General features: G+C 39.3%; 3 protein-coding genes across 6 annotated transcripts; 2 read left to right on the forward strand and 1 right to left on the reverse strand.

Moving 5' to 3' along the window:
* Window positions 1-611: 611 nt before the first annotated feature.
* ABCC10 (multidrug resistance-associated protein 14) lies at window positions 612-7637 on the forward strand. Of its 4 annotated transcripts, none has more exons than XM_011077759.3 (12): window positions 612-854; window positions 1835-3912; window positions 4016-4336; window positions 4412-4498; window positions 4738-5328; window positions 5426-5590; window positions 5688-5982; window positions 6080-6294; window positions 6370-6675; window positions 6789-6852; window positions 6931-7170; window positions 7250-7637. In XM_011077759.3, exons 2-12 carry the CDS (start codon window positions 1864-1866, stop codon window positions 7360-7362), a joined length of 4446 nt encoding a protein of 1481 aa, XP_011076061.1. In that variant the 5' UTR covers window positions 612-854; window positions 1835-1863; the 3' UTR covers window positions 7363-7637. The 4 variants fall into 4 exon arrangements, with proteins under 4 accessions (XP_011076061.1, XP_011076059.1, XP_011076062.1 ...); XM_011077757.3 differs by lacking the exon at window positions 612-854 and adding an exon at window positions 861-1030; XM_011077760.3 differs by lacking the exon at window positions 612-854 and adding an exon at window positions 1308-1463.
* Window positions 7638-7805: 168 nt separating this feature from the next.
* LOC105160400 (tRNA dimethylallyltransferase) lies at window positions 7806-9716 on the reverse strand. The gene is made up of 2 exons (XM_011077762.3): window positions 9217-9716; window positions 7806-8314 (listed from the first exon to the last, which is right to left on the reverse strand). The coding sequence occupies exons 1-2, from the start codon at window positions 9600-9602 to the stop codon at window positions 8209-8211; spliced, it is 492 nt and encodes a 163-aa protein (XP_011076064.1). The 5' UTR covers window positions 9603-9716; the 3' UTR covers window positions 7806-8208.
* A 133-nt stretch (window positions 9717-9849) lies between these two features.
* LOC105160401 (LIM domain protein) lies at window positions 9850-13532 on the forward strand. Its single transcript, XM_011077763.3, has 3 exons — window positions 9850-12169; window positions 12270-12461; window positions 12662-13532. The coding sequence occupies exons 1-3, from the start codon at window positions 10044-10046 to the stop codon at window positions 13218-13220; spliced, it is 2877 nt and encodes a 958-aa protein (XP_011076065.1). The 5' UTR covers window positions 9850-10043; the 3' UTR covers window positions 13221-13532.
* The last annotated feature ends 12 nt before the right edge of the window (window positions 13533-13544 follow it).

Below are 13544 nucleotides of genomic sequence, written 5' to 3' on the forward strand. Positions count from 1 at the left end.
ATCAATTTAAATAGAAATATAAGATTGCGTTTTACATCATTCAACAATTAAATTTAAAATAATTGAATCAATTAATACATTTAAACGAGACAAATAAATAAAAAAATACGTATATTAATTTTTGTAGAATTCAAATTCACAACTTTTTTATCGTAGGATCTCGACGTTACCAATCATGTAAGTCTCAACGGCAACTTGCTTTTTGTTAAATATATTTAAAGGGAAAAATGCAAGCAACCTTCTTGTGATATTGTCAAACGAGCAAATTATCCCTTTATGAAAAAATAAATAACGATTTACCTTTCTATATTTTTTAAAATATAACAATGTACTCCCCTATAATTTTTAAAATGAAGCAATCTACTCCCTGTATAAGGAGTTAAATTGCTTCATTTTAAAAAATATAAAAAATAAATTATTATATTTCTTTTATAAAAAAATAATGTGTTCATTTTAATATGTCATGGGATAAATTGCTCTCACCCCATACTAAAATATGAAACCCCATACTAAAATATGAAAGAATGAGACTATGAGATTTCTGTTAAAGGAAATGCTTGTTTTGTTCCCAGCCGAAAGGAGGGTGAGCGAGGGAAGAGAAGTATGGAAAGCTGGTTGAACACTTGACACTTGTCCTCCTCCTCCCGTGCGAAACGTGAGCCATGACGCCAATTATTCTTCAGTCCCAAAATTCCAACAACACACACATATATATTATATCTAAATGTATCTATACACTGACAGCACACAGTGATGTGTTTCTGTACGTCATTGGGGCCGTGATCATAAAAATGCTCCCGTATCTCTTGAATTCTTGAACCCCCTCTGATCTACTCAGCAACCTTTCTAAGCAAGTATAAATTCTTGGATTCTTGATTTCTCTCTCTCTGTATCTCTCGTGCGAACTGTGAAGAACATGTGTTTATATTTGATTCTTGGTTCATATATATGATTATATTTTGTTTTTCACTTGGGAAGGAGCAAATTAATACACCTTGGCAACAGACCGCAGGGTTGTGGGCTTTGTCAGGCTAGTATTGTATTGCCCTCTTGGATTCTTTATTCTCTTGTATTCCTATTGTTTATTCATTGATCTTGAACGTTGATGTAGGAGTATTTTTCTACGAGAAAACAAGTCATTTCTTAGTTAATCATTTCCCCGAAGTTTGCGTGTTTGTTTCGTATTGTGTTTGTCTGGGATGCTGTCGTCTTTCTGCATGTGTCAAACAGCTGTGGTGCTCAAATCTGGAAATGGGCTTATGTATATATATTTGTTTTTATATTCACTGAATACACTCTTGTTTTTTTTTTTAATAGTAATTTTTGTTCCTTCTGAATGCAATTACAACTCATTAATATTCCTTACCTGTTTACTATTAATTGATGAAGAATGTTGCAACTACTCTTGAACTGTGTGGCTGCACCAACTGATTAGATACAGTACTTCTGTAATTCTGTAATTGGTGAGAGTTTTGCAGTCAAATAAAGTAGGATCAAGTCTTTCTTAATTTTCCGTAATGAATGTTTTGGTGCACTCTCATGTCATGTCATGTGAATGTCAGTGTGAAGCGAGCATACTTACTTCTTGTCCCATAGCAAATCTCTGTACGATGATTTCATATCTCCTTTTCTCCTCCCCCATTTTTGGTGTGAATCAAGGGTCTTTAGAAGTTTATGTTAATTGCCAAACAAAATTATTATTTCTCGTTTTGAGGATCTTCATGTATAGAGAATGTTCACTAGTTCTTTTGTTGATGATTTAACTTTTTGACATGTTGGTGATTTACTTCTCACTTGTCTATGTTAATTGTTTTTTTTTGTATGAATTTTCCAGAGATCAAGAGGTGTAGAAACTAAGGAGTTATGGGGAGTCTATGGACTTTGTTTTGTGGGGAAACCAATTGTTCAGACGGCCTGGAGAATGGGTGTCGTGCTGATTTGATCTTTCTAACCCGCCCTTCTTCATGCATCAATCATGCCTTAATAATTTGTTTCGATGTCCTGCTCCTGATCATGTTCTTCTTCACTATATTCTCCAAGACATCATTCAAGTCTTCACATATGGCTGCATCTTTATGCAAAATTTCAAGTTTGCAGCTGGTGTCAGCTCTTTATAACGGTTTTCTGGGATTTGTTTATTTTGCTCTCGGAGTCTGGATTTTAGAAGAGAAATTGAGAAGAACTCAAGCTTATCTACCTCTGCATTGGTGGATGCTATTCATTCTTCATGGGTTAATCTGGTTGTTGCTCGGATTAACTGTGAGCCTCAGGGGACAGCAGTTTCCAAGAGCTCCTTTGAGGCTGTTATCGATTCTTGCCTTCCTCTCTGCTGGACTTTCTTGCAGTTTATCACTTTTTACCGCGATTCTTGTAAAAGAGATGACAATTAAGATAGTCTTAGATGTATTGTGGTTTGTGGGATCGAGTTTATTGATATTGTGTACTTACAAAGGTTTCAGATATGGAGGTGATGATGAAAATGATATTTATGATCCATTGCTCAGCACTGACAACGGCAGCAGTAAAACTGCTTCTGTCGGAATTATGACTCCATTTGCAAAAGCAAGTTGTTTGAGTAAATTTACATTTTGGTGGTTGAATCCATTGATGAAAAGGGGAAAGGAGAAAACTCTTGAGGATGAAGATATACCCAACTTGCGTGAGGATGATAAAGCAGAGTCTTGCTACTTGCAATATGCAGAGATATATAACAGACGGAAACAATCTGATCCATCAGCCCAGCCCTCAATCTTAACAACCATTCTCTTATGCCACTGGAAAGAAATCTTCATCTCGGGGTTCTTTGCTCTACTGAAAGTAATTACTATTTCTGCTGGTCCCTTGCTGCTCAAAGCCTTCATTAAGGTTGCAGAAGGACAAGAGAGTTCCCCATATGAGAAATATATACTGGTTTTAACACTTTTCCTTACAAAGATCCTGGAATCAGTATCTCAACGACAGTGGTACTTTAGATGTCGATTAATTGGTCTGAAGGTAAGGTCACTACTCACAGCCGCCATTTACTGGAAGCAACTAAGATTATCGAATGCTGCTAAACTGATTCATTCAAGCGGTGAAATAATGAATTATGTTACAGTAGATGCTTACCGTATTGGTGAATTTCCGTTCTGGTTCCACCAGATATGGACAACTAGCGTCCAACTCTGTTTTGCAATCATTATTCTCTTCCAAGCTGTCGGGCTCGCAACAATTGCAGCCATGATAGTTATAGTTCTCACTGTCGTTTGCAATATGCCCCTTGCTAAATTACAACATAAGTTCCAATCCAAACTCATGGTGGCACAAGATGAAAGGTTGAAGGCTATGACAGAGGCTCTTGTGAACATGAAGGTGTTGAAGTTATATGCATGGGAAACTCATTTCAGGCATGTCATAGAAAGTTTGAGGAAAATCGAAGATAAATGGTTGAAAGCTGTTCAACTGCGTAAAGCATACAATTCATTCCTATTCTGGTCTTCCCCTGTATTAGTCTCTGCAGCTACTTTTGGCGCCTGCTATTTTCTTGGAGTTCCACTGTCTTCTAGCAATGTCTTCACGTTTGTAGCAACCTTGCGGCTGGTTCAGGATCCTGTTAGGAGCATTCCTGATGTTATTGGAGTGTTTATTCAGGCTAAAGTTGCATTTGCCAGGATAGTGAAGTTTCTTGAGGCACCTGAGCTCGAAACTGCAAATGTCCGAGTGAAAAAGTCGGAAATAGATGATGCAAATCTAAGTGTTGCTTTCAAGTCCGCCAATCTGTCATGGGATGAGAATCCACTGAAGCCCACACTTCGAAACTTCAGTTTGACAGTTCAAAAAGGTGACAAGATTGCTATTTGTGGAGAAGTGGGTTCGGGCAAATCTACCCTTCTTGCAGCAATTCTTGGAGAGGTTCCAATAACCGAAGGAACTGTGAGTCACTTGCCTTTGTTTTCATTCATTTGATAGTTAAATAATTTTCACCAGCTTGCAGTACCACATAAACAATTCTTGTTTGGTCTAATATATTTTCCAGGTTCAAGTTCATGGGACTATAGCCTATGTCTCACAATCAGCATGGATTCAGACGGGAAGCATTCGAGATAACATTCTCTTCGGTTCTGCCTTGGACAACGAGAGGTATCAAGATACATTAGAGAGGTGTTCACTAGTAAAGGACCTTGAGCTGCTACCCTATGGCGATCTCACTGAGATAGGAGAAAGAGGAGTTAACCTTAGTGGTGGTCAAAAGCAACGAATCCAGCTTGCTCGTGCTCTGTATAAGGATGCTGATATATATCTCTTGGATGATCCTTTTAGTGCTGTTGACGCCCACACTGCCACGAGCCTGTTTAATGTTAGTATTATCATTTTAAGTTATAAGCTGACCTTTCCCTTATCATAAGTTACAATCTGATGGGAAACTTTGCAGGACTATGTCATGGGAGCCCTTTCAGTGAAGACTGTCTTACTGGTCACTCATCAAGTTGATTTTCTTCCTGCATTTGATTCTGTTTTGGTGAGTTTTTGTGCTGAGGCATTTCATTCATTTCTAAGTTTCTTGGTTAAATTATCAGTTCATCCTGATGTTAGCTTAATTAATGCAATTATTACTTATTAAAATGGTAGAATTTATCTAAATTAATTTAATATATGTTGCAACTCTTATTCTTCTTCCTCGTTCCATTTGTATAATGATAATGATTATAATTTCTAATCAGTGACGAGAAAGATAAGTAAGCAGAATTTTTTGAACAGTTGATGTCAGATGGGGAGATTTTGCATGCTGCTCCTTATACTCAGTTGCTGGACAAAAGCCAAGAATTTCAGAATCTTGTTCATGCACACAAAGAGACTGCTGGTGCGGAGCGGCTTTCAGAAGTAACTGCATCTCTAAAGTGTGAGGCTCCTTCAAAAGAGATTCACAAGACTTATGCAGAGAAGAAAGCTAAAGCAACTGGAGTTGATCAGTTGATAAAGAAAGAAGAGAGGGAAGTTGGTGACACTGGATTTAAGCCCTATATTCTGTATTTAAAGCAGAACAATAGAGGCTTTTTGGTGTTCGCTGTGGCTGCTCTCTGTCACTTAACATTTGTCATTGGTCAGATAATACAGAACTCTTGGATGGCAGCAAATGTTGACGATCCACATATGAACACGTTGAGATTGATTATCGTGTACTTGCTGATTGGAGTTGTGTCATCTCTGTTTTTGCTCACTAGAACGCTATCCACCGTCGTCATGGGCATGAAGTCATCCAGAGCATTATTTTCACAGCTTCTGATTTCTTTGTTTCGTGCACCAATGTCATTTTATGACTCTACACCTTTGGGAAGAATACTAAGCCGGGTAAATCTTTCTGCCACCTGGGGATCAAAGTTTACATTTTATGACAATAAGATAGTTACGGAACTAAAGGGTCTGCATATGATTGCTATTCCGACAGGTCTCCTCTGATTTGAGTATCGTTGATCTAGATGTCCCCTTCAACTTGGTATTCACTGTTGGATCAACCACAAATTGCTATGCTAACCTTGCAGTTTTGGCTGTTATCACATGGCAAGTTTTATTCGTGTCTGTGCCAATGATCTGTCTAGCTATTCGCTTACAGGTGATTGTTTGTTTTCATTATTGAATACTCATTCCATTATTTAATATTTTGTAAATATTGGGCTAACAATCTGATGCGAATTCCCCCACATCTGCAGAAGTACTACTACTCGTCTGCTAAAGAGTTGATGCGGATTAATGGTACCACAAAATCTTTTGTAGCAAACCATCTTGCTGAATCTGTAGCCGGAGTCATTACAATTCGAGCATTTAAAGAGGAAGACCGGTTTTTTGCCAAGAATCTTGAACTGATCGACACAAACGGCAGTCCTTTCTTCCACTATTTCTCAGCAAATGAGTGGTTGATCCAAAGGCTTGAAACCCTTAGTGCAACCGTTCTTGCCTTTGCAGGCCTCTGCATGGTTTTACTCCCTCCTGGAACTTTTAGCTCTGGTACGTGATAATACTAACTCATGATAAATCATTTTGTATTGTTATAATCTTGACACATATTTACATGAAGAGTTCCCATCTTCAATTCTTGTTGCAGGATTCATCGGAATGGCTTTGTCCTATGGTCTCTCGCTGAATATGTCCCTTGTGTTCTCCATTAATAACCAGTGCATGTTGGCAAACTACATCATTTCTGTAGAAAGACTCGACCAGTATATGCACATACCTAGTGAGGCACCTGAAGTGATAAACGATAATCGTCCCCCTGTTAGCTGGCCAACTGAGGGTAAAGTAGAGATTCAGGACTTACAGGTAACATTTTCTTGCATTGGTTCTTTGTCTAAGAAAAAAGTTGCAATAATACTAAGTCAGTCTTAATTGAAACAGATCAAATATAGACCAGATGCACCACTTGTTTTACGAGGGATAAGTTGCATATTTGAAGGAGGACAGAAAATTGGCATTGTTGGTCGAACAGGCAGTGGGAAGACTACTCTTATCGGTGCCTTGTTTCGTCTGGTAGAACCTGCGGGAGGAAAGATTGTTGTGGATGGAATTGACATCTCAAAAATCGGGCTTCATGATTTGAGGTCGCGTTTCGGAATCATACCTCAAGACCCGACTCTTTTCACTGGATCTGTGAGATACAATTTGAATCCATTAGGTCAACATACTGATGAGGAAATATGGGAGGTAAATATTTGATTGCTTTAAAATTGTTTTGGTGCTGTCCCATTTATTGAAATTATGGTTTTGTATTAATAGTTCCTTGGAAATATCTGTCTTCTCTTGGTTTGAATCTTAAGGTTCTAGGAAAGTGTCAGCTCAAAGAGGCTGTGCAGGAGAAAGAAGGTGGCTTAGATTCACCTGGTAAGCTTCTCAAAACTTTGTTAGTAAGTAGTCAATATTCTGGTCATGACCAAACAAACAAAACCTATGTGATCACAGTTGTGGAAGATGGATCAAACTGGAGCATGGGGCAGCGGCAATTGTTCTGTCTGGGTCGTGCTTTATTAAGGAGAAGTAAGATCTTGGTGCTAGACGAAGCAACTGCATCAATTGACAATACGACCGACATGATCTTGCAGAAGACAATCAGGACAGAATTTGCGGATTGCACTGTGATCACTGTGGCTCATAGAATACCAACAGTGATGGATTCTACAATGGTTCTAGCCATTAGTGATGGTGAGTGTTTGTTACTTCTTCATCTGTTCACCATTTCTCAGTTACATCTGTCTTCCGTTTAATGTTATTTGTTAAACAGGGAAACTGGTGGAATTTGATGAACCAATGAAGCTAATGAAGAGACAAGATTCATTGTTTGGGCAGCTTGTCCAGGAATATTGGTCTCATCATCATTCCGCAGAACCAAAATAAGTGACACTGCAATATCTTATGTAATGTTTGCACTCTTAACTTTAGATGAAGGGACTCCGTCAGCTCAGCCAACCTCACCGGATGGTAGGCAAATGCTTTCTGCCTATGTTCCTACATCCAACCTGGTAGGAGAACAGGTAGGAGAGATGACAAAAGAGTCGATGTCCAGGTTTTGTAATAAATCAAGGAATGTATTTGAAGTCCTAACATGTAACAATGTTGCTGATCTTGTATAGCTTCAGTTTTATGAAATGAACTTGTTCATTATGGTGCCATCTCTATCTAGAGCCTTACAGAATATACTGCTTGCTATTTCAAGATAATTAAGAACCATACACGTAACAGAATAGCATTTTCCACCAAAATAGCATCGTCTATTCTATCGGACTACCAAACTAAATTGCCAACAGATTACAGGCTAAAGCTCTACTGAAAAATCTGAGTGATCCAACTTTGATAATACAATTCATTGCAAGTGAATTTGGAAAAGTCCAAGAGAATCTACCAGCATGAAGTGAGATTTTTCCTGTTTACAATTCTGCTGGTTTTTCAGTTGTGGTTTCCAGAACTTCCATGACAGTAGGTGCACGAGTTCTCAGACCATTCACAGAAGTTCAATTTCAGCAAGAACCAAATGCAAAATGGCAACACACAGAAAATAAAGTTCTACTCATATTAATATTTCCTCCCTTCAATATTATACTATTAGTTATGTGGTGATAAACTGACAACTTCAACGAGAGGGTGATTCAGGTGGCAACGCAGACCCCACTCAAAGTCTTGTAGGAGAATAATTTTGTGGGAGGTCGGTTAAAAGAAACCACACAAACTAATGGGTTATCAACCTCATGGTCCTCCGAGTATGGCATTTTCGATATCTTCTCTACTTAGGGCGTAACTAAATCTCCTTTCAACATCTTTCTCAAGATTTCCTGGTCCATTCTTCAGATACCTACAGTCGTTAGCGCAAAAGATAACTAAAATCAAGAAAGGATAAACGGATATTTGAATAAGAACATTGGAAGACAGCCCATCACAGTGAGATATCAAGCAAGAATCTAAAGGCTAAACGTAAACTACTCGCTGTGCTTAGAAATGGTACTAAAAAGCATGTCCCAAATACTACCTCAAGACCAATTAGTACTACAGATGATCTTGCAACTGACAACATAATCTGATGGAAGATCCTTCAAATGAGTTGTGGGAAAAAAGAACATCTTGCACTGATTGCTTGAGGATTTCTCAGACCACAGACTATAATTAAGAACGAGACATATCACTGGATTCTGAATCTCAAGAAGTGAAGCTGGAGAGTTATGAATGAATTAAACTCAGTGCTGCAAATATATGAATCCCATCTTCTTACTCAAAGCTTACAGCAAGAATGCCCAATAGAAGACCAGCATAACTCTCTCATCCGAAATGTCTTGAAGCAATTTTCGAGAGAAGATCATTGGAAATTTTACATCTTACACTAAGGTACTACAGCATACTTTCATCAAACGAGTAGTGATATTTTATAGAAGCTGTCATGATAGTAAGCTTGAATTTTTTTGAAAGTTCTGGGAAAAACTCCTGAAATTCTGGTCTTGTCTACTAGAGATACTGAGGGGCAAAATGAAAGACGATAGACTTATTGCCAGTGGCAATATCATCTCTGAAGAATTGTAAAGATCTTTTCTTGGGAGAAAGCAAAGATCAAATTTCCAAGCTAAGCTACCTCCAATCCCATCATAAAACTTAACTAACTAAAACGAGAAGTAAAACAACCACCACCAAATTCAATCACATAACACACAATCTTGAAAGACAAGACGCAGAAAATGGAAATATTCAATCCATAAAAGCGCAAACCTTATGTACAAATCAGTGACATCAAGTGAAAGCTGTGCATGCCAATCAGGATTCTCCACAAACCAGACAGCTCTATCATCTCTACTCTGATGAAATCCTAGACTCTTCAGCCATGCTTCAACACACGGCAAACTGTGAGAATACAAAGCCTTCTTTTTTTCTGGTAATTTCTGCAGCCATTCATCCTCTGCTTCCGAGACATCCGATTCTTCTTCAGATGACTTTGAGTGGAAAAATGTCCTTCTTGAGCTGGCAACTGAGGAGAAAAGATGTGGGCGAGGTGGGAATTTCCTGGAAATTGACGGGCTTCTGGGGGGAAACAATCTTGGAACTGAAAGTGGTGGAGGTGCAAGAATTGAGAATCTGAAGGTAGACATGGTGGGCATTCTCGTCTTTTCCAATGATCCCCTTCGCTGCAAGAATATACAGAGTCGATAGTGTTCAGAGTTCAGTCTTCATGCAGAGAAAATTGGAGAAGATGAAGATAGGGTTCAATACGACGTCGCTGATATCCACTTTCGCAGTGCCCGTTCGTCACGTGACTACCTTTTCATCACGTGCTCTCTTTCCCCGAACTCTACAATGATGTAACGATTTTAGGAGGAAACGCGCTTTTCAAAGCAATTTAAAATTTCGCCCGCCTGTTTTTTCCGCATTTTCCCACTCAAACCCCATAGCCTGATCCCCTCGGCTCATTTTAGCAATTCGCCTCTTCTTTCCGATCCGTCCAATTTCTCCTATTTCCTCCAAAGCACATTAACCTTCCATGCCGAAACAACAAACATCCCGCGCACATTAGCCCCACCACCACCAAAAAGCTTCTACCAATGACTCCGGCAAATCTACCACCGGTAAACTTCTCCAAAACCCAACGCTTAGTCCTCCTCATAGATCTCCACCCACTTCTCACCCTCCAAAACCCTACCGCCTACCTCCGCGCCGTCACTTCCGTAGCAGCTCGTCTGCTACAATTCGCTCCGCTCTCTGCCTCCCTATCTGCTTACAAGCTCTTCTTCTCCTCCCTCTCTCCCCTCCGCTCCGACGCTGTTCTCCCGCGCCACCTATCTACCCCATCACTCTCCTTCAATCTTCCCGCCCAAACCTTGGCTTCCCTCTCCATCACTTTCGATTCTATTTCTACCATCATTGATTTGCCGAATTCACCATGCTCTGCGCGTGCTTCGAATGCCGTGAGCTCGTTGCTTCAGTTAATTCACGACTACTCGTGGGAGACTGAGAAGGACAATCTGTTAGGTGAGGATGATTGTAATGATGGCGATTTTGTAAAAGTTCCTTCTAATTTGGTTATTTTGCTTTCTGCGATTGGTCAATCAGTTAGTTGTTCGGTTGATTTTTGGGAGTTGCGTGAGTTTGATGAGGTGTTTTGTGTTGTGAAGGAGGCATTTGTTATTAGGGATATTCATCTGTGTTGGATTGATGTTAAGATTGAGGAACTGAAATTTGAAGGGGTTTATGAGAAGAAAAATGAACGTGAGAACAATCTAGTCATCTTGAAGGATGGCATTAGGAAAATCGGATGGGGATTCTGTTCTAGTGAATTGATTGTTTTAGGTTCAGCTTTGTTACCTTTTGGGTTGATCTATCCAAAAATTGGGGTGTCAGTTGGCTTTATGGATTTCGGGGGCTTGAATAAGAAAACTTATAGTGGAGAATTGAGCCTTGAGATATTGGATGTGAATGGGATGCCATTAGAATGCAAGTGCTGCGATCTTGAGTTTGTAAACTTGAAGAGTTTGCCTTGTAGTAATAGAACTGATGATATTCTGAATGCCGCTGAATCTAGAGATTCACAGAGTTTTCACGGTCAAGATGCATTTTGGATTCGTCTAGCTAAAGAAAATATGAAAGTACATGTCAAGAGTGTTCATAGATACGACGACTGTGAGAGGATTGGAGGCTCGTCCGAGATTGTTCTAGTGCGGGAGTGCTTCCTGGAGCAGAGGAAAAACAAAAAGAACAGTGGTGTTGACTTTTTTGCGGACAGGGTTCTGGAAATGCTGCATGGAGAAATGGGTGGAGTCACTTCTAGAAGTCAGCCACCCACCTGGCAAATGTTTCTAAGTTTTCTTCATACAAAGGGGTACTGGGCCTTGGTGTCCCTCTCGAGTAGCAACAGAGATATATTTATGGGTATTCTGAAGCCTTTCACAACTCATTTGGCTCTCATCTGCATCTTGGATGCTGATCATGTGTCAAGTAGAGGTAAAAGTGGATCTAAATTGCCCAAGATAGAGAATAAAACTCGTGATACTTGTGATGAGGACATGAGCAACTCAAACAGGTGTTTGGGTTCCCAAACTGATACCTCAACCTCTGATAATTGTGAACCACGTGGAGATGGGAAAAGGAAAAAAAGCTTAAGGCGTCTGTATCAGGAGATGACATGGAATTCCTTTTACAAGGCAGCCTTTGAAGGATCTGATATTGACTTGTTTGAGCTTTACATTGCCAGACATTCTGAAAAATCTAAGAAGCTAAAATTCCTTAAATGCTGGATGAAACAAATTACGAAACTTGATCCATATTGCTTAACAACATTGCCGGGATCCAAGTCGATAGAGGAACTATCTGCTTGTAATGCATTCTTGTCTGAGCCATCTCCAGCAAAGGAGGGAGCTAGTCCTGTTTTAAAACCAGAGACTTCAGAAACCTTTTTCAACAGTCTCTCCAAGAGGATCCAACATAGTTTGGAATCAGGAATGGACTTGAAGAATCTGGCAGAGCGAGTTGTCAAATCATCCATTCATTGGTTGCATCATAATTGTGATGAAAATAGTTCTGAAGGTCAACAACCAATGAGAAATTTAGATGATTCTTCTAAGGAAGCTGTTGGTAGCAAATTAATTGAACTTCTACTAAAGGCACCCAAAGAAATGAAGAAGATGCACCAGGATTCTGATCAGTGTTCATCATCAGAAAATATAGTCAGAGAGTATCCTTATACCTCACTTTAGTTTCCTGTGTCAGATAGGTATACATAGTTGAATTTACATTTCCTATTATTTTCATGTATTTCCTTAAATTTGCACAAGATACGAGTTACAGATTTTACTTCGGATAGAGATTCTGCGATCAGCTGCTTCAGAAATGATGGGGGAATCTAGAAAACAGAAGCTGCTGAAGCAGATATGTTCCCTTTTAGAGATCATTCAGTACCTTGTGGCAGGAGGAATTCATGGTCATATTAGCCTATACGATTATGTTGAACGAACTATCAGAGCAAGGTAAACACTCACTTCAAATTAATAATGTTTCTAACACTGTTGTTTTTTATTGAGAAGCTTTTGAATTTTCGTTCTACCTTTCCTTATCGTATTCAAGAAAATTTGAGGAAATAGTTGTCACAGAAACACCATCAACTTTCTGGCATGATTGCAGTGCGCTCTGCGTCAACGTTGAATGTTCTAACACAAGATTTGTCCAGGTATGCAGATGAGCTTGAAGATTTTGTGAAAAAGATATACACAGAAATGGATTTGCTGCCATTTGGTGATGTTGATGATGAGACTCCAAGTCTCCTGTTTAACAGTGAGGATAGCAATCAATCATGGAAGGATAAGTATGATAGAAATGAGAAGACTGAAGCCAACAGCATTCACCTATCATTCTCAACTGAAGGAAACTCCTCTCAGCCTCTTGCCAATCATTGCGAAAGTCCACAAGATATAGGAAAAGATGAGCACACCCGAATCCTAAATGAAGCTCGTGAGAGGAGGGAGAGGGCCAGAAGATTTGCCCCATTCATAAGCAAGGCCCGAGATTTGCAAAGAGTTTGGGCCCCAAAGCAACCCAAGGCACTGAAAGGTAAGCTTGATTCTCTCCCAAACAAATCAAAAGGGAAGGATAGGCAAACACCTACTTATAGTGTGGTATGCGAGACCCCAATGACGGGAAATAAACGTGCTTGCTCAGGCGATAAAGCACGTAAGGATCTTGTGAGCTCTTCATACTCTGTTTCCAAGGCTTTGTTTCAGGACGACTGATAAGTGATGAGAGACACATTGATGGGCATAATTGATGGTGTTTGCTACTGGATCTTCTTAAAGAAAATAACAGTGTAGTTAAACAAATTTAGAAAGAAGTTGGTGAAAAGGCATTTGGTTTGAAAACTTTCTATGTACATCTTATCTACCTTGTCTGAACACGACGTATTCAAATTCTTAACTTAGAGAAAGTTGTTGTATGACTCATTCTTTATTTTAGTGCTTTTCTTTTCAGTTCTTGTAGTAAGACATGTATTTATTGAGCATTCTTCTCATGTTCAAGTATGAAATAAATGTAGCAGCTTTGCTGAATGAGTCAATCCA

Source organism: Sesamum indicum, linkage group LG4 (genome assembly GCF_026168435.1).
Source record: "Sesamum indicum cultivar Baizhima isolate 11 linkage group LG4, ASM2616843v1, whole genome shotgun sequence".
NCBI classification, from domain to species: Eukaryota; Viridiplantae; Streptophyta; class Magnoliopsida; order Lamiales; family Pedaliaceae; genus Sesamum; species Sesamum indicum.